General features: G+C 32.2%; 1 protein-coding gene across 1 annotated transcript in view; it reads right to left on the reverse strand.

Annotated features, from left to right (window-relative positions):
• Positions 1 to 23,542, reverse strand: part of LOC116584628 (bifunctional heparan sulfate N-deacetylase/N-sulfotransferase 4) — a 275,093-nt gene that overhangs the window by 219,326 nt on the left and 32,225 nt on the right. Inside the window, exon 2 of the mRNA XM_032333263.1 lies at positions 19,994 to 21,216. Coding sequence (XP_032189154.1) covers positions 19,994 to 20,971 — 978 coding nt within the window. The 5' untranslated portion in view covers positions 20,972 to 21,216. The remainder of the gene's footprint in view (positions 1 to 19,993; positions 21,217 to 23,542) is intronic.

Consider the following 23,542-nt stretch of genomic DNA (forward strand, 5'->3'; position numbering starts at 1 on the left):
ATTTTCCTAAGTGCTTATTCTTTACTTTCATTTGAATAGCAAAACAACTTCAATAATACCATTGCAAATGGAAATGCCATATATTTGACATTTTTTAAATCATGGGTTTATTGCAACAGGAGTTTTCAAGGTAATTATTGTATGACTGCTTTTTAAGTTTGGATGAGCTAGATATCCTAGTAAGATATTTGATCTATGTCCATTTTTTCAACATAAAAAACAATCTTTTTGTTTACTGTGAAATTTTATTATTTTGCTCTGAGATTTTAAAACATAGTTGAACTTTCCCCTCTCCTTTATTTTTTCTTTTTCTTTTCCTTTTTGTTTTTGTTTTAACATTTTAAGACACTGCAATTAAGATGTGCTTTTCTAGAGCAGAACACAAAGCTTTGAACTGGTTTCTCCTGTTTTGAGGTGCATGCAACAATGTTTGAGTGCAGCATTTTCAGAACCTGTTTTAATTCAAGATCTCTTTCAATGCCCTTTTTTCAATAGCAATGTTACAAGTGAAATTGTGCTCCACAGAAACTCCAAACCTTTTTTTTTTTTTAAGTAGAGTAGAAAGTGAGGCTTAAGTAAATCATGTAAGCTTAGCAGACAGCAAAAATTAATTGTGCTTTTTTATTTTTAAAAATGGTTCCAGGGAATCAGAAAAGACTAGTAGCTGACAGTACAGAAAGTGCTCTTAAGTTGTAAACACACACACACACACACACACACACACACACACACACACACAACTCAAAATTAGATTTAGAGGCCACAAACAAAGAACTTCTTTTTTTCTTAATAGCACATAGCACTGAACAGCAAATTATTAAAACTACTCCTAGTGTGATGAAGAGTAATTGTCGAAAGTATATAACTTCATCCCTCAACAACCAAGATAAAACAGGCAAACCAATCAACCAATCATCATAATGATTATATATAAATATATATACTGATTCTATAGTATTTTTAAAATATATATCCACCAAATATATAATATATATTGTATATAACAATATAGAATCAATATATATCTTTATTTATAAGAACTGGGAACTCCATCCCAGGACCCTGGGATCGTTACCTGAGCAGAATTCTGGCAGACATTTAATAAACCGAGCTATGAAGGCGTCCCAGTTTCCCAAGTTTTTTAACTACTAGTAACCAAGGAAAACAAATTCTACAAACACACACAAGAAGCCACAAGAAATCCCAAAACTTTTATAATAGTTTCCTGGAACTCACCGAACTCACCTAAAGCTGTGCTATAGGAATTACTTGGAATGGCTTACTTTGAGGGTTATTCCCTCTAACCCCATACATCTCTAAAATCCTGTCATTTCAAGTGCTGTCTCTGGTGTTTCCTCAAATATTTCCCCTTCTACCGCCACATAATTCCCATATAAAAAATTCTATATTATTTATATCTTATGTAGACAATTAAAATATGGTAACAAATGGCTATCTGGTGCATAAATCATTCAAGTGGAATTTACTTATATTCCAGAGTAATGATACATGATTGCTAGTCAATGCCTTCCTACTTCATTCTGTAAAGCTTACTAGGTTCTTATTTGTGCCATTTGGGAAAAAAATCCAATAGGTTTTATGAGCCTTAGGACGAACAATTCTCATCAGTGACATTCTTACATCTCAATTTGGAAAAACAATTTGAAAGAGCAATTTGCTGTATTTACTGTAAATTACTACTACTTTTTTTCCACTATGAAAATAGAAAAAAATATTTTTATTTTGAGAGGTCAAGGTCATCTTCCTTAAGTAGCCTAAAAGCTTTAATTGCAATCAAATGAATTGCTAATGTCATTCTGAGAAATTTAAAAATAAAATTTTATCTTAAAATAGTTATGCATTTAGAAATTAAAATTTCATTTAAAATATTCAAATAGGGAAGGAATTTAATATTTGAAACAAATCATACAGTTTAAAATTTGTCTTGAATATAAGGAGTAACAGGGAGTAAATTGTGAGGGTCCCTCTTAGGTATGTATTAAATATTATTTGGGTTATAGTATGTATTTGGAAATTTATATAATAAAGAATGATACATGTTTTTTCTCTAGCAGCAATATTTTACATCAATATTTTCCACATACCCAAAATGTTATTTTTCTTTCTTTATAGGTCTAATAAAGCATTTTTAAAAGTGAGAAGTTTTAAAAATAATTAAGCAAATTATAGAAACTATAATACATGAATAAAGTAATCAAATTTAATCCTTTAAGTTAGTATTTAAAAACAATTTCTGAGTAAACTGAAATAAGATTTTGGATTATTGCTCTATTATTAAAAATATGTGAAATAGTCTACAAGTTATGAGTACTTTATATGTAAAATGAAGCCAATGTTGGGAAAATAATAGTGTAAAAAAGCTTATGTAACTTTTACATATTTCATTTATTTATTTATTTATTTATTTATTTTTAAAAATTTATTTATTTGACTGACAGAGATCACAAGTAGGCAGAGAGGCAGGCAGAGAGAGAGAGGAGGAAGCAGGCTCCCTGCTGAGCAGAGAGCCTGATGTGAACTTCAATCCCAGGACCCTGGGATCATGACCTGAGCTGAAGGCAATGGCTTCAACCCACTGAGCCACCCAGGTGCCCCTACATATTTCATCTTATATATGAAGTGTTTATTGTATATAGTGGCTATTCTGGAATATTACATTGAATAGAAAATGATAACTTAAAATAAAAATGACTTTAGAAAACCATTTATTTATTGAGTTCAATTCCCTTTGTGAAATAAATTGAGGAATAATTAAACATTGCACATAAGCATTATATATAGATGGATAATTAAATAGATTTTAAAAGAAGAAAGGTTAGATTATTCAAGGATCGAAGACAATATTTGCCAAATGTAAGTTTCACTTATACAGATATTCTTAAGGAAGCAAAGTGTTATTTCCTTTTTGTTTTAAAGATTTGTTTATTTACTTATTCTAGAGAGAACAAACACGTGTGTGCATGAAGGGGACTAGCAGAGGGAGAGATTCTTCAAGCAGACTCCCTGCAGAGCATGAGCCAGATGTGGGGCTCATCCCATGATTCGAGATCATGACAGTCCAATGCTTAACTTGACTGAGCCACACAGGAAACCCTGTTTACTTTTAACTCATATTTATTTGGTGCTTTGTTCACTGCAACCTTCTTTTAGGTTAACTGCATCTTAAAAAGAAAAATAGATGCAGCAGATATGTGGTGTGAATTTCATAAAGCATTTGGATATCACATATCTTCTACCAAATATTATTTATGAGTTATTTTCAAGCAAATAAAAAAACACTTGTATTGTAATCCATTCAGTTTTCAAATCAAAAGAAGGGGTGGTCGACAAATTGTGCTGGCCTTTTCAAATATATATTTTTAGAAATTCTAAGAAAGTTTGGCTTTATAGCTCTGAAACATTTATTTTTATGTAAATGCAATATTTTTGCACATATGTTCTATAAATTCGATTTGTTTCATTGTCTTAGATTAAAATTTCTTTATAATTATTATAATATTTAATGCTCAGTATATATTATAAGCTTAACAAAGGTTTATTAAAATTATTTAAATTATAGCCATTATGGAAAACAGTATGGAAGTTCCTAAAAAAATTAATAACAGAACTATGATATGATCCAGCAATCCTACTTCTGGGTATTTATCCAAAGGAATTGAAATTAGGATTTTGAAGAGATACCTGTACTCCCACATGTAACCGCAGCATTATTTACAATAGCCAGGATATGAGAACAATCTAAATATCCATCAACAGATGAATGCATGAAGAAAAATGTAGTAATGCATCCAATGGAATATTATTCAGCCTTAAAAAAATATTCTGACTTATGCAACAACATGAAAGGACCTAGAGGAAATTATGCTAAAATAAAGCCAGACCCAGAAACACAAATACTGTATAATTGCTCTTAATGTGGAAACTAAAGTAATCAAACTCACAGAAGCTGAGAGTAGGATGGTGGTTGCCAAGGGCTGGGGGAGGGAGAAATGAGATGGTATTGACCAGAGGATACAAAATTTCAGTTATACAAGATAAATAAGATCTGCAGATCAACAGTTCAGCATAATACTTATATATAATAATATTGTATTGTATATTTAAATTTTGCTAAGAGGATAAATTTATGTTAAGTATTCTTACAACCATAACACCAAGACTAAGACGTAACACTAATGCCAATCATAATGGAAGTGGGGAGAAAATTTAGAAGGTAGATAGTGAATAAGTTTATGTCCTCTTTTGGAGTGCCTGTTTTATAGGGGTATACTTCAAACTCACCAAGTTGTATACATTAAATATGTACAACTTTTTACAATAAAGTGGTTAAAATGTTTAAAATACCATCAACGCCTTGACATTAGCTAATGTTAAATAAATGACTGCAAGTTTTAACTATGCAATACAGACTTCAGAAACTACTTTTAATTGTGTGTTCTAACATTTAAATGAGTAGAGCACCTTTTTTTGTTCATTTAAAAGTACTATGCTACTTTCATTTAAAAGTGCTATGACTTGATATATTTGTCATTCATTATATGCATTTGCAATCACATTGAATGCATCATAAAAGTTATAATATAACAGAAATATACTTCCCACAACTTTATTATAAGTAACTAGAAGTATTTGTTTCATATATTATCTTTCTGAAGAGCAAAAATTTTTTGTAGATTTATTTTTCAATTCAAGTAGGTGACACACCTAATAATGACAACTTGCAGATTTCATTATATGGATTTACTTTAAGCAATTAGGTGGATAAATAAAAAAAAACCCTATGATCTCAGTTTAAACAAAATTAGTTTAAGTTAGAAAAGATATATATCACCACTGTGTTTATTGCAGCATCATTTACAATTGCCAAGACATGGAAGCAACCCAAGTATCCATCCATAAAATGGATGGATAATAAAGAAGAATATATATATATAATATATATATATAAATATATATATTACATATATATATATATCTCGCACACACGCACAATGGAATATTAGTCAAACATAAAAAATGAGATCTTGCAATTTATGACATGGATAGACTTAGAGGGTACTATGCTAAGTTAAATCAGTCAAAAGCAAATAATAAATAATTTGTTTGTATGTGGAATCTAAAAAAAAAAAAAAAAAAAACGAACAAATGAGCAAACAGATTCTTAAATACAGAGAATGAACTTGTGGTTGCCAGAGGGGAGTGAGGTGGAGGGAGAAAAACTAGGGGAAGGGGATTAAGAGGTACAAACTTCATTACAAAATTAATGGGTAATGGAGATGAAAAGTATAGCATATGGAATTTAATCAATAATATTTTAATGACGTTGTTTGGTGGCAGATGGTGGCTTATCATGGTGAGCACTGAATCATACAGAATTGTCAAATCACTACGTTTTATACCTGAAACTAATATAACATTGTATGTGAACTATGTTTCAGTGATAATTTTTTTTAAAAAAGAAGGTGAACAAAAATAGTTTACTTTACTATACTGCATAAAATATAAGAGGCTATGAATTAAAAGACATAACATAATGTCTGAGATGATATAATATGAAACTAAATGTGAGTCTCAGAATGAGTAAAATATAGTAATCAAATTATTGAAAATTATTGAAAAAACTTTTTCAATAAGTTACAGGAATCATTTTATCAAACTCCATTACCAAGAAAATTATCTAGACAACAAAGAGGCAACCCACACAATGGAAGAAGATATTTGAAAATGACATTACAGACAAAGGGCTGATATCCAAGATCTATAAAGAACTCCTCAAACTCAACACACATAAAACAGATTATCATGTCAAAAAATGGGCAGAAGAGGGGCACCTCGGTGACTCACTGGGGTAAAGCCTCTGTCTTCAGCTCAGGTCATGATCACTGGGTTTTGGGATTGAGCCCCACATCGGGCTCTCTGCTCAGCAGGGAGCCTGCTGCCCGTCCCCCCCCCCCCCCCTCTGCCTACTTGTGATCTCTGCCTGTCAAATAAATAAATAAATAATGTTAAAAAAAAAAAGATAGAAAAAAAATGAGCAGAGGACAAGAACAGACTTTTTCTTCAAAGAAGACATACAAATGGCTAACAGACACATGAAAAATGTTCATCGTTGTTAGCCATCAGGGAGATTCAAATTAAAACCACATTGAGATACCACCTTACACCACTTAGAATGGCCAAAATTAACAAGACAGTAAACAACATGTGTTGGAGAGGATGTGGAGAAAGGGAAACCTTCTTACACTGTTGGTGGGAATGCAAATTGGTGCAACCACTTTGGAAAACAGTGTGAAGATTCCTTAAAAAATTAAAAACAGAGCTACCCTATGACCTTGCAATTGCACTACTGGGTATTTACCCCAAAGATCCAGATGTAGTGAGAAGAAGGGTCATCTGTAGCCCTATGTTCATAGCAGCAATGGCCACAGTTGCCAAACTGTGGAAAGAACCAAGATGCCCTTCAACTGATGAATGGGTAAAGGAGATATGATCCATATATACAATGAAGTATTATGCTTCCATCAGAAAGGATGAATACCCTACTTTTATATCAACATGGATAGGACTGGAAGAGATTATGTTAAGTGAAGTAAGTCAAACAGAGAGAGTCAAGTATCATATGGTTTCACTTACTTGTGGAGCATAAGGAACAACACAGAGGACATTGGGTAAAGGAGAGAGAGGTGAGTTGGGGGAAATCGGAGGGGGAGATGAACCATGAGAGACTGTGGACTCTGAGAAACAAACTGAGGGTTTTGGAGGAGAGGGGAGTGGGGGGTTGGGTGAGCCTACTAGTGGGTATTATGGAGCGCACATATTGCATGGAGCACTGCGCAAGGTGCATAAACAGTGACTTTTGGAACACTGAAAAGAAATTTTAAAAAATGGGGACAAAAAAAGAAAATTAGCCGATTTTTACAAAATGTCAGGTACTATCCTTAGTACCTTAGTATCCGTCAGTTAAATTATTTAATATTCACAGACACCTGTTGAATATGTGCTATAGATCTCACTCTACAAATGAAGAAAAAGTGTGGCATATAAACTTAAATAACTTGCACATAATTATAGTTAAAGACCAATAGAGTCAGGATTTAATCCTTACCTCAAATTAATGTTTTAAGTATTATTTTTGCCTACAAAAAGAATAGTTTTATTCCCATCTAAATCAAGTTTCCTTCAGTGAAACATGTTCATGTCCAGAAAACAAGCAACTTGTATTTAGATCAGATTTGTTTGAAGCAGAATTTTAAGATTGGAATGTAGCATCTTCCCATTATTCAGTTGCTAAACCAAAAACACCCAAAAAACCAAAAACCAAAAAAACAAAAACCAACTCTCTGTTTCTCTTTTTTGCAGAAAGAATGCTATCATCCCTAAAAAAGAAAATTTTAAATCTGGCTTCCATTGCTGCTTTTCAAAAGTCACCAGCCAGTCTAATCTTTTTTTTTTTTCTTTCCAGGAAGAATAATTTGTCTTGTATTATTTTGTGTCATTATAATATATCTAGGTAGGGAGTTATTTTTGGTTTATTCTGCAAATTTTTTGTAAGGAAGCTTTCTGTATTGGAAAATTGTTGTCATTCATTGATTTTGAAAGAGTCAGAGTTATTATTGTTTGAATATTATATCTCTATTACCTTCTGGAGATTAGATCAGATTCACTAGTTTAAAAAAGATTTCATATTATATTTAAAAAATCAACAATATGAAATTATATTTTGTAACAGAGACACAACTAAGTCCATAAGACATAGAAAGGTTGAGAGTAAAATCATGCATAATGATTTAGTGAACAAAACTGCCAAAGTGGAACTATAATAATATTAAACAACAACAACAAAAAATCTTAGTTAAAAAAATATTGCAGATATGATAGAAGTCACTTCATAATGATAATGATAAAGGTTTTAATTCATCAGAAAGATATAATAATAGTAAATGTCTAAGAAGTCAAAAAAGCAGAACTGTATAATATATAAATCACAAATTGAAAGCATTAGCAATAATACTGTTTTTACGATAGTCAATGTAGATATAGGCATACCTCTCACGGATCAAACAGATAAAATATACACAGATCAGCAGACAAAAATTTAGAAAGGATACATAGGATTCGAGCAACACAATTAACAATCTTACGCAAGGATGAGAACTAGATCTCTGAACCTGGAGAAGATATAAGCTTTTCAAGCACACATGTAGGAGGAACCAAAAGAAAATGGAACATTGTACTCCCCCATAATACAACTCCAAATAAATTTGCAAACACTCACTATAAAGTTCATACTGAATTAGAAATCAGTTTCAAGAGGATACTTAAAACGCTTTATATATTGGGAAAATTTGAAAACACACTCATGATTGATTCAAAGGTCAAAAAAAGAAATGTGATAAAAATTAGAGAAAACTCATAACTGAATGATAATTATACCACTTTTAAAAAGCACACACAGTTATTTAAATTGTAATCTTAAAGTATATAACCCTGAAAACTATATTAGATGGGGGAAGAAGGGTTACACTTAATGAGTTTGTTATATATTTTAAGAAGACAGAAAAAGAACCAGAGAATAAAACAAAAATTCCACAAGGGAAGAATGTACAAGGATAAAAGCAAACACTGAAAGGGAAATAAAAAGGAACAATGAAGAGTACTAAAAAAAGAGAAAACAAAATTAGCTAAAATGGATCAATCAAGAAAATAGAAGAGCAAAAAATGGACATTAGAAATGAAACTGTGATATAATCACCTGCTAGAGAGATTAAAAATAGAAAAAATTTTTATTGTGAACAAATTTAAACTAGACATATTGAGGTAATACAATGGAAAATTTTCTTAAAAATATAAATTATAAAATAACTCATAAACATAGTTTAAAAAGAAAAAATATATAATAGTAATTTTAAAAGAGTTAATAATTTTAAAATATCCCCAAGTGAAACTTTTAGGTTCATATTATTTTAGAGAACATTTAAATAACAGATAAGGTCAGTATTTCACAAACTTCTTGAGATAGAGATGACAAAACATACATACCAAAATATGCCCATAATGTATTTAAAACACAGATATACTTTACTACAATAAAAATTAAGTATTTTTCATCAGTGAAATGACCTTTAAAGAAGTGAAAAGTCATGTAGTAATGCAGGAGAAGATATTTGGAAACATATCATCAACAAAGGATGAATTCAGACTATATAAAGAACTAAAAATCAATATAAAAACAAATGATTCAAAGTTAAAATGAGAAAACAACACACAGGTTTTGCAAAATATATAAAAAAGTAGGAGAGGAGAGATGACTAGGTAGAGCACAGAGGATTTTTTCAGGCAGTGAAAATGTTCTGTTTGATACCATTATGATGAATCCTTATCCTTACACAATTGTCCAATATAATAGACTATACAACACCAAGAGTGAAACTTAGTGTAAGCTATGGATTTTGGATGACTATGTGTCAGTGTAGGTTCATCAATTGCGAAATATATCACTTTGGTGGGGGATGTTGATAATAGGGGAGGCTATGTATGTGCGGGGGCAAAGAATATATGGGAAACCTCTGGACCTTCCTCTCAATCTTGCTATAAACCTAAAACTGCTCAAAAAAATAAAGTCATAACAAAAAAAGTCAATGTGATGAAAGCAAAAATTGTGAGAGAACTGTCTCAGATTAAAATAAACAGATTATGTTGTTAAGCATTATTACATTTCAAATCTTGATTTAATCCTGAAAAACTAAAATAAGATATAAAGTAATTTTTAGCCACTTGGATAAATTTTTAATATAGTGTATAACAAAATATTGTACATTTAAACTTTCTCAAGTATGATACTGTTGTGTTTATTGAAGGAGAAAATTCTTTTCTTAGGCAATCAACTTTGAGGCAGTTAGAAATGAAATCGGATGTTTTACAATTAAAAATATGAAAATTTGAAAAAAAAAGGCCATTAAGTACAAAAAAGTTACTCAACCTCATAAATAATCAAGAAATGCAAATAACAACTCATCTACAATTATATATCCACCAAATAGCCAAAAAAATTAAAAGTCTTACAAAGCCAGCATTGGGAAAAACAAATACTACACAGAAATTAAGTATCGCGAACTAGAATTATAATCATCAGTGTAGAAGAATCTAAGGAATCAAAGGGAAAAATTGCAGAAAATTTGTATTGTATGTATGGTAACATTCACAATGTATGGTATCTCTCAAAATTCACGACACTACCTCTCCAGCAGAAAAAGTGGTATGTGACAGGGAAGGTGGTGGTAATATTCTATACCCTAAGCTAAGTGGTATGGACAAAGCCATTTTTCTTCTTATCATGCTTTAAATAATATTCATCATATACACTCTTTAAAATGCATGAAATGTTTCAAAAGTATAATAATAAAGGAACACATCAGAAGAATATTTGATTTATTTGAAAAAAGAAAGTAGCAGGTGGAAATTTTCAACCTCAGCAAAGAGCTAGAGAGCGCAGCTCAAAGTAGACATGAAAAATTATGAGTTGAATGAAAATAAAATTCAATGTTTATAACTACTTCAATAGTTTAATCTGTTATCTTAATAGTAGTATTAGTAGTAGTAGTAATAATAATAATAATCATCATCATCTAACTGCCTCAGGATTATATAATCAAGATGCTTTATTACATGATAATTTGTTTCAGAACATGTGTATTTCTATAGTAGTATAAAATGAGTAAGTTTTTGTTTTGTTTTTCTCTTTAGTTATTCTTTAGAAATGAAACCATTTTGTGGTATCTTTTGATGATTATCATAACAAAAACATGGTGGCCTTAGCAAAAGAGGCTCATTATAATCTGAGCATTAATCACTATTTATATCATCACAGAGAATGACAAAATATACAAAACTAATCAGAAAATATCCACATAAATATCCCCAGGACTTTTAGGCGTTAACAATGAGATTTAAGAACTCGAATCAGGGTTGTTTTTCTACCTTGCTGAGATGTGGCTAGCCTGCTTGCTTTTACCAAAATATTTTCTAACATTTTCTCTTTCTCATGGAGACAATTGCTACATCTCAAGTAGCAAAATGAAGCTCATGGACTTTAACTGTGCTCTTCCCCTGGTGTATCAAGAGATTGTTCTCTACTCAGTAATTATCTATATTGTATACTGACCAAAGTGAGCGCTCATGTTCGTGTTAGATCCATTACTATTTAACCTGTTTTGAGTGCAAATGAATTCAGGGAATGTCCAATCTTAAATTAAAATTGAATTTGTATGGAAAAAGCTTTTGTTCTGTGCAGAAAATCCTCACTTAGTAAGAGGTCTTATTTTAAAATGTAATTTAAAAAAATAATAATAATTAATTGATACCCAGAAAACAGATTTAAATGAAAGTATGCCTTTAAAACCCTTGTTACAATAAAAAATGCAGACATGTTCAGAACGAACACTGTCATCAAGATAATCATATGAAAATAATCACATGAAACCTAAATAAAAATCTTTCATTAAAAATGTAATTTCTGGGGCACCTGGGTGGTTCAGTTGGTTATGCGACTGCCTTTGGCTCAGGTCATGATCTTGGAGTCCCACAGTCGAGACCCACATTGGGCTCCCAGCTCCATGGGGAGTCTGCTTCTCCCTCTGACCTTCTCCCCTCTCATGCTCTCTCTCTCTCTTTCTCAAATAAATAAATAAAATCTTTAAATATATATGTATATATATATGTGTATATATATATATATATAAAATTTCTGGACACAATAACTAAAAATGAGGCTCTAGCTTTCTTGTTCCCTTTATATTTAACCCCTATACATCACTCCACATTTCAAGGATATTTATGATAAAGTCATTTGGTACACCTCACAGTCAAGTTAGAAAGGGGTCATATTGCAATTCTTGTTAATCACGAGGTCATAAATAAGAAGGAGAAAGAATTCAAATTGCCAAATTCCAGATAAATGATTGTGCTTACTCTGTTGCATGAACACCATGCTGTTTACAGTTAGGCATTCCTTTAATTTTATTCCTTTGGACAATAAGCATTTATTGAGGTTTCAGGCTTTCTTCCATATAATTAATGAAGAGGCTGTCAGATGGCTACTATCTTAGTACATGAAAAAGTTTTCCTCTGTATGAAAGTAACTTGTCATAAACTTGGGTTTATTACAGAATATCCAAAAGATGCATTCAACCTGTTTTCCTTCCTTGATTTCCCTTTGGCGATCATCACTAAGATTAAGCTTGATGATATTTCCACCTCTGACAGTGTCCAAAAATTCAGACTTGCTTTTTTAAATGCCTACTGCTGAATATCCCTATACATTAAATCATTAGACCTTAAACAAAACGTCTGATTTCCCAACACCTTTTCTTCTGCCAGATTCTGCATATGTTAAAGCATACACCCAGGAAAAACCATGATGCTATCACATCTCCACCTGTTTGTTCCTCCTTTGTGTATGTGCCTAAGTCCTGTCAGTTCTACTTCTGCATAAACTCTCCTACTCTCCCCTTTCCATCCTAACGTCCACCAAGCTAAATTGAGTAAATCCTAGAATTCAGGCTCTGTTCTAGCAACTTACCATATCTTATTTCATTATAACCTCACTATAATGCTAAGAGCTGGGTCTTTTTACACCAGTGTTACAGATCTATAATCTGAGAATTGGAGAAGTTAATAAGTAGGTCCAAAGTTAACAGGTTACTGCTGGCACTGAGACTCAAACCCAAATCCACACCATTGTTTTCTAAAAGAAAGCAAAGACATTAGTGACAGTCTGGGTTTGTTTGCTCTGCCACTTATTAGCTACGTGAGTATCTTAATATTGCCAAGCCTCATTTTATTCATTCCACAAATGTACAAAATATTTCCTCTTAGTATTGTTGTGAGTATTTAATGATAGTCCTGTAAATTATTAGCACAATGCTTAGTGTATATGACTATGCTAAATAAATCATTTTTTAAAATATGGGGGAATTATTATTTCTATAATAATATATTATTATATATAATATAATAATATAATATATATAATATAATAATATAATGCTACCTCCTCCATGAAATTTCCCTAATTTCTATATATCCCTATATATATTTCTATATAATTATAATATAATTGTAATAGGTTCTTTGAGAGGTCTCCACAAAACAAAACAAACAAACAAACAAACAAACAAAAACATGTCCCTGATTCAAACAATACATTTTTCTTCAATCCCAATTCTGATCATATTACTTTCTGGTTTAAAATTTTCAGTGACTCAAATAGTATCCTTCTGCAAGAAAGCTCTATATTATGGACACAACCAGTATCTTCAGCATTTAATAACACTTACTTTACTTCCTTACTTATTCATCCAGCCAATGCAGTCAACTTACCATTCCCCCAAATCTAATATTTTTAGCCAAATCTTAGCTTGGGTTGATCCATTGACCATGAATATAGCACCCCCTCCAGATTTGCTAGTGTTATGTCATACTCAAATGCTAAGTCCTCCATGAAATTTCCCTAATTCCTAGAAGAATTCCTCTTCTTTGTTCCTATTGTTCACATTTTGTCATGGTATATTTTACGTTCTACCTTGTAATGCAGATAATTGTGAACATGTCCTGCCTATACTAATGAAATCAAGAACTGAATATTTTATGTTTGTGTAAATTCTATAATAAAAAATGACATTCACAGCCCATAGATGAAATAATTATTTCTCACCTGTATAAAGATATAACTGGATTAAGTTATATGAAGTTAATAAACAAAATGTAAATCTTTTTAGTTAAATGCCCAATTTGGAAGGGATATTACTAATATATATTTTCTCTCTTTTTTTTTTCCATTCTTGTCTTTTAGAAGTGTACTTTTATATCACTTTGGTAACTTTTTAAGTACAGACAATATTTACTTCCATAAATAAATCTTTTTTTTGGAAGAGAGAGTTTTTTCTTCCATTGACAAAGTCAAAGTCAAAGTACCACATGAAAAAATTCAGAAGAAAATCTGAGACATTAACATTGAGCTTATAAATAAAAAAAGAAATTTTTTTATTAAATACATCTATATGGTGGCTGTCCTCTTCCAAGCCTGGAAACAAAATTTAAGTTTTGTTTGAGTTTTTCTGAGATCACTATTCACTTTTGTCTGCTTATCTTTTGAACCAACCAAGCACCCTCAAATCGTATACCTAATTCTTGCACCCGGGCATCTGAGGAGTCCATGAGGTACTAAGTGCAGTCCTTTTCTTAGAGTCCTGAGGATTAAGGCATTCTAGGTCAGTGTCAGGACTGCAATTTCAGCAAATCTTGCTGATGGCTCCTTTCTTCTGTACAGCATTATTGTTATGCCTGAGCTCTTGCCTTCCAAGTTCCCTGTCATGTGTCCAATGCTGAACTCCATGATGTCAAATGTTGTCACATGCTACCCTTCTTCTGTGATTAGGGCACTGCCTTCTATGTCATTTTTCTCAGGTGGAAGACATTCTTTGCCTACAGACTAATCCCAGAACTGGGTACCTTCAGTCTGTTGTGTAATATCTTTGATAAAATCTAATCCCATCTTCCTGGGCCACTTTTTGGTTGTTATGCTACTGTTACTGGTTGCATGTCTTGCTCACTTACTTAGAAACTGCCAAAAACTTTCAGATGCTTCTTGCTTGATTGTCTGACTAGGCCATCCATCCAACTCCTATTGCCTGGACGGTTCTGCATTGCTAAATCTACACTGGTTGATAAGTGTCAAATATGGATTCCATTTATCATATATAATTTTTACTTTTCAGCTCCATTTTTGATAGTGATCCTTTCAGTCTCGGATATCAAGGATTCTAAAAAAAAAAAATGTTTCCCTATTAATTTGTCAGATATAACAACCTGTTTGAGTTCTAATTATAAAATGTTAGAAAACTAATCTTTTCATTTACCAGTGTAGCCTCTCATCTTCTATATCAATATTCATAGCACCAGAAAGTTCCTGTTTTCTTAGATCATGACTTTAGAAATCATAAGTTTTTTTCTTTTTCTCTTCCAACCCTTATTGAAATGGTTAATCAAGATTTTAAAATTTTCTTCTATGATAGATTTCTTCTTTCCTATTCATAGCAATCTGATCTTTGTTAAATGTGATAATTCCTACAAATGCCTTTATATCTATTAACTTCCCATTTTTCACGTTTTGGTCATTCTATTTTCACAATATCTTTTACACTTTAAATCTCTGGGCATATGATTTTCAACTCAGGAAATATGTAGTCAAATAAGTGCATGGAAATATCCAGGTTAAGATATTCCTAAATCGTTTTATCTGGATCAAGCTTTAACACTAATCTAGGGTACAGATCCATCAAAAACACCATGTAGAGGGAAAAAAGAAAAAGAAAAAAAAAGAAACCAATTAGTTTGCTCCCCTCCTTCTTCTCCTCCTCCTCCTCCATTCCCTCCCCCTCCTCCTCCTCCTCCTTCTTTTCTTTCTTCTTTTTCTTCTTCTTTTGGATTTCAGATTTATAACATAGTTTTTTTTTTTTTTCTAGTTCTGCCCCCTACTTAAAATATATGTCACTTGTTTTGAGATAAACCTCAAAACTACCCTTAAATTATTTTTTGGAGGGGAGGGAGGTGGGGGCTTGGGAGGGCCTGGTGGTGGGTATTAAGGAGGGCATGTATTGCATGGAGCACTGGGTGTGGTACATAAACAATGACTCTTGGAACACTGAAAAAATAAAATTTAACATGTTTAAGTTTCCTTGTTATGTTCTTTCTGATATGTACCTGTGTGAGGAAAACTGTCTCATTGTCTAATTTTGGAGTTGGTTCATGTACATGAGGATGCTAAGTAAGAGTTAACGCTAACGATTATTCAGGGAGTCAACTTAAAGAGAAATCCCCATCTACTGGGGTCATTAGGACATGTATCACCTTCTCATAAGAAGTAGGACTTAAAATATCTTTTGAAATAAAGGTAGATTCAGAGAACATATTTTAGTCAGGGCACAAAGACTGAGAAAAGAGATCAAGGTAGACATGTGCAAACTATGGCTGAGGAAGAGACAGTGAGCTAGCCTAATACAAGCAGCATGTATTGAGAAATATTAAGAATAAATATTGAGAAGATAAATTGAACTGGACCATATAGAACCTTAAAATAAGAAGTTTAGATTTATTAGGCAGAAAATGTCTAATTGTCTTACATACAGTAGATAGCTAATAAATAAATAAATAAATGCTTTTCTTTACGAAATGTAAAGACACACAAAAATCCTAATGATGATTTTTTTTGCCATCAAAGTAACAACAGGTCAAAGAATTGATTAAAGCATCAAAATTATTGATAACATCAATAACAAATCTGATTTCCTTGCCCATGTGGAAGCTTACATTCACCATGTTCATGTTTTCAAAGCCCTTATTGGGAAAGAACATTTATTCTATCTTAGGAAACTATGATAAAAAAACATATTAATTTTACCAAACACCTATGACTGTACCAAATGTTCCAACCAAGAGTAAAGTATTTTCCATAGATTAGTGGGCTGCAAGAAGTTTTTTAGAATTAAAATTTTAATAAATAGTTTAGCCTTTTATTATTTTTGCTTTCCCTAAAAATGCATCATTACTCAACTGTTATGACATTGGGAATGAACATTACATACATATAATTAAGGCCATTAAGAAAATGAGAGTTGTCTTCAAAACTAGTAAAGAATAAATTCAAGTATACAAGACATTACCCTAAAAAGCCTGAGGTCATCCTGTTAATAGAAGTTTAGATGTACAATATTTTGTGATTGCCTTTAAGACCACACAGAAATATTACCAGGTCAAAACATGACCATATTCTCTGACTATATTGATAGTTATATTTTATAATCATTTGAAATATAATTAGTTTTTAGAAGATCATATACATAAATAATTTTTCTCTTATATCTTGAGTTTTTATATATATGATAAAATTTTGGCAACAATTAAATGATAGTTACTGCAAATACCTGATCTTAATTTTGTTTGCCTTGGAAATGAACATGCTGATTTCTATCTCAATGGCTTTAGTTAGAGGAAGGCGTGATAAACTCAGATAAAGTATGTAGGTTTCTGAAAGAAGCTAGATACATGGTAGCCCAGGTCAGGTAGAACAATGAAGTGAAAAGAATATGGGTTTTCAAGTTCAATTAAAAAGAAAAAACAAAAAACTCTGGGAGCCTGGGTGGCTCAGTCATTAAGCTTCTTTCTGCCTTTGGCTGGGGTCATGATCCTAGGGTCGTGGAATCGAGTCCTGCATCGGGTTCCCTGCAGGGAGCCTGCTTCTCCTTCTGTCCCTCCCCCTGCTTATGCTCTCTCTCTCTCTGAAATAAAAAAAAACAAAAAACAAAACAAAAAACCGAAAACTTGTGTTCTTTCCACTGTATCAAATACTGAATCTTAAAAGTATTAATTCTTTAGCAGTATGATCCAGAATCTCTATCTCAAAATGGGAAAATATGTTCAAGCTAAAATATGCTAATATATTTTTTTATCAACAGAGTGAAGTGGTTTTGTAGGCAAAACTGTTTAAATTTGTTGTTAAATGCTCCCAGCTATGTGCTCCAGGTTTAATTGTGGGAGTGGCCCAGGGAGAGTCCGATCATGTAAATAACCAAGAATTTTCAACCATGAACCATATGCTTTCCCATATGTGTTCTGTTGAGGAATGGAATACCTTTAATTTCTATTTCAGTATTACAGAGAGAAATTTTAGTTACCATGCAATACTCTTGTTTTAGTAAATTCAGGGAGAGTTTGAAGGAAGATGGGTCTCTCCTCATTTTTACCAGTGTATGATTAAATGTTACGATACCAGAAAAGGAATATGAAGGTGAAGAACATTGGAGTATTGAGAATTTCTCTACAAATAAATTTTTTTCTTTTTCCACAATATCATATTAGTCTAAAAATAAGGTCAAAATAAAATCAAATGCCAAGGGCTTGGACTAGAATTTTTATACTTGGAAAACTATTTCCTCTTGACCTTTAAATAACCAAAAGGGTAATAGCTCTCACTTCCAATCAAGTTTCTGATACTCTTTGATAAACAGTTCTGAGGAAGAATCAGCAACAAAAGGGGTAACAAAAGGGCAGGAAGAAGTATTTTCTTCAAAGTGACAGTCAGTCCATGAGTGTGTGTGTGTGTGTGTGTGTGTGTACAGTATAAATTAAGATACAAGTGCACATACATATACAAACTACATATATACCCATATACAGATACAACATTCCTGATCCTTTCTCTGCCTGTGACATTGTTCCAGCTTTTGTTAAATTTCGGTATTCTATTACTTTGTTGGAGATTATGTCACTTAAGAAGTCATCAGGGAATATTGTATAATGATGAGTAGCTATTTGTTTTTATCGAGAATAAGTGAAAGAGCTGAATTTGAAATAAAAAATTTGTTAGAGTTATACAAACCTTTTCAATTCATGTTTTGTTAAACCGAAATTAGGAAACACTTTCCTTTTAGGATTTCAGTGTAGGAATCACTCAGAGAACTTTTAAAGTATATAACCTCTTCTTAATTTTATGATTTTGAAATAAAAAATAAAACTAGAATTTATACTAATTAAAGGAATAGCACTCATCTGTTGATGGACATCTAGGTGCTTTCCATAGTTTGGCTATTGTGGACATTGCTGCTATAAACATTCGGGTGCATGTGCCCCTTTGGATCACTACGTTTGTATCCTTAGGGTAAATACCCAATAGTGCAATTGCTGGGTCATAGGGCAGTTCTATTTTCAACATTTTGAGGAACCTCCATGATAGCAAATACAAAACAAGTAAGAAAAAAAAAAAAAGGATCTAGAGAGAACTCAAGAGGCATCACTTAATTCCTTTACAATAATGTCCAAAATAAAATATTTGGGTACCAGTCAAGTGATGTTTCGTTCAGTGGCTCATTAAAAGCGAAGTTCACTGGTTCACATGTACTTTGAATGTTTTCAAAAAGTGATCTTATATCGCTGGTCTTAATCATATTTTACCTTCATGGTCATAGGTCTTAGGATGGAGAAAAATGCTATCATTTTGAAGTAGTACTGAGGTTTCTTCTTTGGGGGATTAAAAAAACAGGAGTTCAAAAAAAACATGCTATGATCTTAATAATCTTTATTTCTCTCATAATTTTAAGTTGCGTGCTATTATTTCTATGTTTGCTAAACTTATTTGTCCAAGAATGAATTTATTTATATATAGGACAAGGCAGACACAAATGAGAATATTGAATCAAGAGGAAAAAGAAGGAATTATTCTCAGAATTACCTATCTAACCAAGTGGCTTTTTCCTCTATCTAATAACAATTGCAAGGTAAATGTGTTATATAGTCAATTTGATCATAACTGGAAGTACTAACACTGTTGTGTTACCCCAAATCATATGATAAGTTAATAAAAGAGATAATAATGGAAGACTTCTGAGTTCAAATCCAATATACTTTCCCTACAAACTGTATTTTTGCTCATATCTATATTTATGAATCTACAAACATTTCATATAAACAAACACTATGCTTATTGGAAGTTACAAAAGATCCTGGGTTACTTCTCTACCTTGTATTTCAACCACCATTGTCAAACCAAAGTAGAGCCAAGAGATCAGTGGAGAGATCAAGTTTTATGATTACGTTGGTCTTACTGCTACGAACTGCAACATGTGCTAAAATAAGGGAGACAGTTCTCAGGGTTCCACCTGAGATGTCTCTAAGAAGAGACAAGGAGATTAAGCTCAAATGTTCTTTGGGATATTTTAGATCTATCCCCTCTGAAGCATCTGGGTATGTGTGTGAGGAGTAGTCAAGCCTTAGTTCAAAATTTTTTAATGCCTAATTAATCTCAAACATACCACATCTGAAAATTTTGTGTCATTAGGAATTCAAAATATTCAAAATTATATTTTATTAATACCACAGTGAGTGAAATAAAAATTACGATGTTATTTGTAAATGTTCTTACCTTTACATCTTTGACATTCATCCTTGTTCCCTCTTTCCCAACAAAGATATCATCAATGTCCACAAGAATATATCTGTCCAAGGACAGTGTCAGCCTCTTCCCTGACAAGAAGGAAATGGCATCTATGAAGATGAGCTTATGTAGCCAAAAGTTTAAGTTGTTGCCGAAAAGAACTCGTTGAATTCCATCATGAAGTCCCAGATCCTGGATCACCGTCGCATAGAGTGGTTTGCTGGATGAGGATGAAAGGGATTTTTCTGTCTGTAATTCAGTTAAAAGCACAGGCTGGTAGGTTGAATGATTATATTGGAAAATAGTCCAGTCTTCCCCAGGAAGAGGGCCTTTCTCAACCTTGGGGGCTTTGGTAATATGCAGTAAAGGAGACTGAGGGTTGACAAAACAGTCCTTTAGAGCTAGATTATTGAAAAGGTTTAATGGAAAGCCTTTTAATTGTGTACTTGGTAAGCTGTTCTCATTGGCTTTATGAAAACCGATTATACTAACACTGTATTCCACACAGTATTTTTCTAAAAGCTCTCGATTCCATGAGTCCATGCTGACATACTTCAGAATATTTTCATAAATAACTAAAATATATTTCCCTTTGCCATTATCTGTAAGAGGAGGTATATCCCCCTTGCCAGGGGCAATGACCATTTGGTACTGAAATCGGCTAGATTCCAAGATAGCTATGATATCTTGACCAAGTTGAGAGTATTGGCTCTCCACAAATAGGAGGACGGTAGGATCAGTTTTGGATGTATCAATAGGTTTAATTGTTTTTAGCTCCAGTGAACGATATGGTAGACTTTTGATGTCAGCACATTCTGCTTCTGCAGTGGTTTCAATAAGTGTCATTTCCTGTTTATAGCCAGAGTAGAGGAAATAGGCAGAAATGACAATGCTCACCAAGCAAAAGGTAACTAAGAGAACAATCAGTGTTCGAAAACTTCTCCGAAGCTTCACAATAAGATTCATTTTTTAAAATACCGCTTTGGAAGTTTATTCCAATTTCTTTTCCTAAAGTGCCATAGTGAATAAAGTATGAGATGGTGCAAATATCACTCCCCACAAGTTCATGTAACCATTGCAAACCATGTAAAATGTTTGAAGGGGTCACAAGTAAGTTAAAGCTGGAAGGCGATGGAGCAGGAGATCAAAAGTTGAAGAGATTTTGAATTTATCCAACACCAAATATTGATGCAGAATCCTTTAAACATTATCTGGAAAAAAAAAGAAATGTAATGACTAAGACATAAATAGAAATAGAAGTATTTATGTGATATATATGCTTATATACAAAAAACATACATATTGGAGATAATTTTAGTATGTTAATATGCTAAAATAGTAATGGGCTGAAGTTTATAGTCTAAGTTTTTATTATTAGAGTAGATTTGTTCATGTCCTCAAAAATACAGAATCTTAATCTTATTTGATTTTGGCAAATAGTATACACACACACACATTTTTTAGATCATTTTTCAAACTAGCCATCTCAAAAGAGAAGAGAGGTAAGAAAGAAAGCTTTAGTGCAAACATTAATTACCATAAAGATGGCTTCTACAGAACTGGTAAGCGTTATTTACATAAAAAATTAGGAAATCATGTATTTGTGTGGGAGTTGGAACAGTGAAACATGTTCTTATTTCTTTCAGTATCTGGAGTGCCAAGCTGAGGGAATTATTTTGTCTTAAGTATACAGTTGCTACAGTTTTTTCCCTTCAATAACGTATCCTTTTCAGAAGTTACAAGGAAGCACTTGGTCTCCTTCACTGTAACAGCCAAAATAGATAAGATTTGTCCTCTATTCTTAAAACAAAGTGCAAAAAAAACTATGGAAGAAAGAACAAAATGGGAACACCCATCCTCAGAGGCCTCTAATAAGAGGTCAGGAACCTACATAAGAAGGAAAGCTTTGACATGTTTGTCTCAAAACACATTCCTAAATTTGGCTTACTCCTATAATCAGAACTAAAGTGGAACTTTTATTAATTAATTAATTATTAATTATTTTTTTAAAATGATTTTTTATTTTTTATAAACATATATTTTTATCGCCAGGGGTACAGGTCTGTGAATCACCAGGTTTACACACTTCACAGCACTCACCAAAGCACATACCCTCCCCAATGTTCATAATCCCACCCCCTTCTCCCAAACCCCCTCCCCCCAGCAACCCTCAGTTTGTTTTGTGTGATCAAGAGTCACTTATGGTTTGTCTCCCTCCCAATCCCATCTTGTTTCATTGATTCTTCTCCTACCCACTTAAGCCCCCATGTTGCATCACCACTTCCTCATATCAGGGAGATCATATGATAGTTGTCTTTCTCTGCTTGACTTATTTTGCTAAACATGATACGCTCTAGTTCCATCCATGTTGTCGCAAATGGCAAGATTTCATTTCTTTTGATGGCTGCATAGTATTCCATTGTGTATATATACCACATCTTCTTGATCCATTCATCTGTTGATGGACATCTAGGTTCTTTCCATAGTTTGGCTATTGTGGACATTGCTGCTATAAACATTCAGGTGCATGTGCCCCTTTGGATCACCACGTTTGTATCTTTAGGGTAAATACCCAATAGTGCAATTGCTGGGTCATAGGGCAGTTCTATTTTCAACATTTTGAGGAACTATTAATTTATTTTTATCCATTATTAATTTTTATCCAGCTGTCAAATGTTCTATTTCCTTATCACTTTCTTTAGTTCAAAAGAAAAAGAATGTAGATATAATTAAAAAAAACTTTCCTCAACTGGCCTCACCACAAATGGATATAATTTTCCATTATTAGATTTTTTTTTTGAAGGATGACTCTGATTTTTAGTGAATTTCTTTCTAGAAAATTTTTCTTCATTCTCCTCAAAACTGTTTTAGACTATTTATGGAATTTTCCATTTCACAATTTGCCAAACTAATGTAAAACTAGTGGAAAGCAATCAAAGAGTTCATACTTTCAATCTGTGATACATATACTTTAATACATAATAATACTGTATATTATTGACATACAACATCATAAAAATCAAAGTAGCCTGTATTATATAATGTAAATAAGTTGTATATTGTATATATTGTATCATATTGTAACTACTTTATGGATTTTTGTATTTTGCTTTTAAATTTAAGGAATCTCTGTAATTAATGGTTATTAATGATTAAAAATTAATGATGAAAAAATCGAGTTATTATACTTTATAATATTGTGTCACTACTTTCGTTTTATATTTTTATGTTCTGAAATACATTTTTCTTAGTTGGTAATTTATTTATTTATATATTTACTTATTTATTTTTAAAAATATTTTACTTATTTATTTGAGAGACAGAGGAGGACGCAGGGTCCCCACTGAACAGAAAGCCCAATGCAGGGCTTGGTCCCAAGACTCTGAGATCATGACCTGAGCCTAAGGCAGAGGCTTTAACTCACTAAGTCACCCAGGCACCCCTTAGTTGGCAATTTAAATAAAATTCAATAATAACTTGAAATAACTTTTGTTTATGTCTTAGATTTTGGAAAAATTAAAACAATCCCCCAAATCC

Source organism: Mustela erminea, chromosome 2, assembly GCF_009829155.1.
Source record: "Mustela erminea isolate mMusErm1 chromosome 2, mMusErm1.Pri, whole genome shotgun sequence".
Taxonomy (NCBI): domain Eukaryota; kingdom Metazoa; phylum Chordata; class Mammalia; order Carnivora; family Mustelidae; genus Mustela; species Mustela erminea.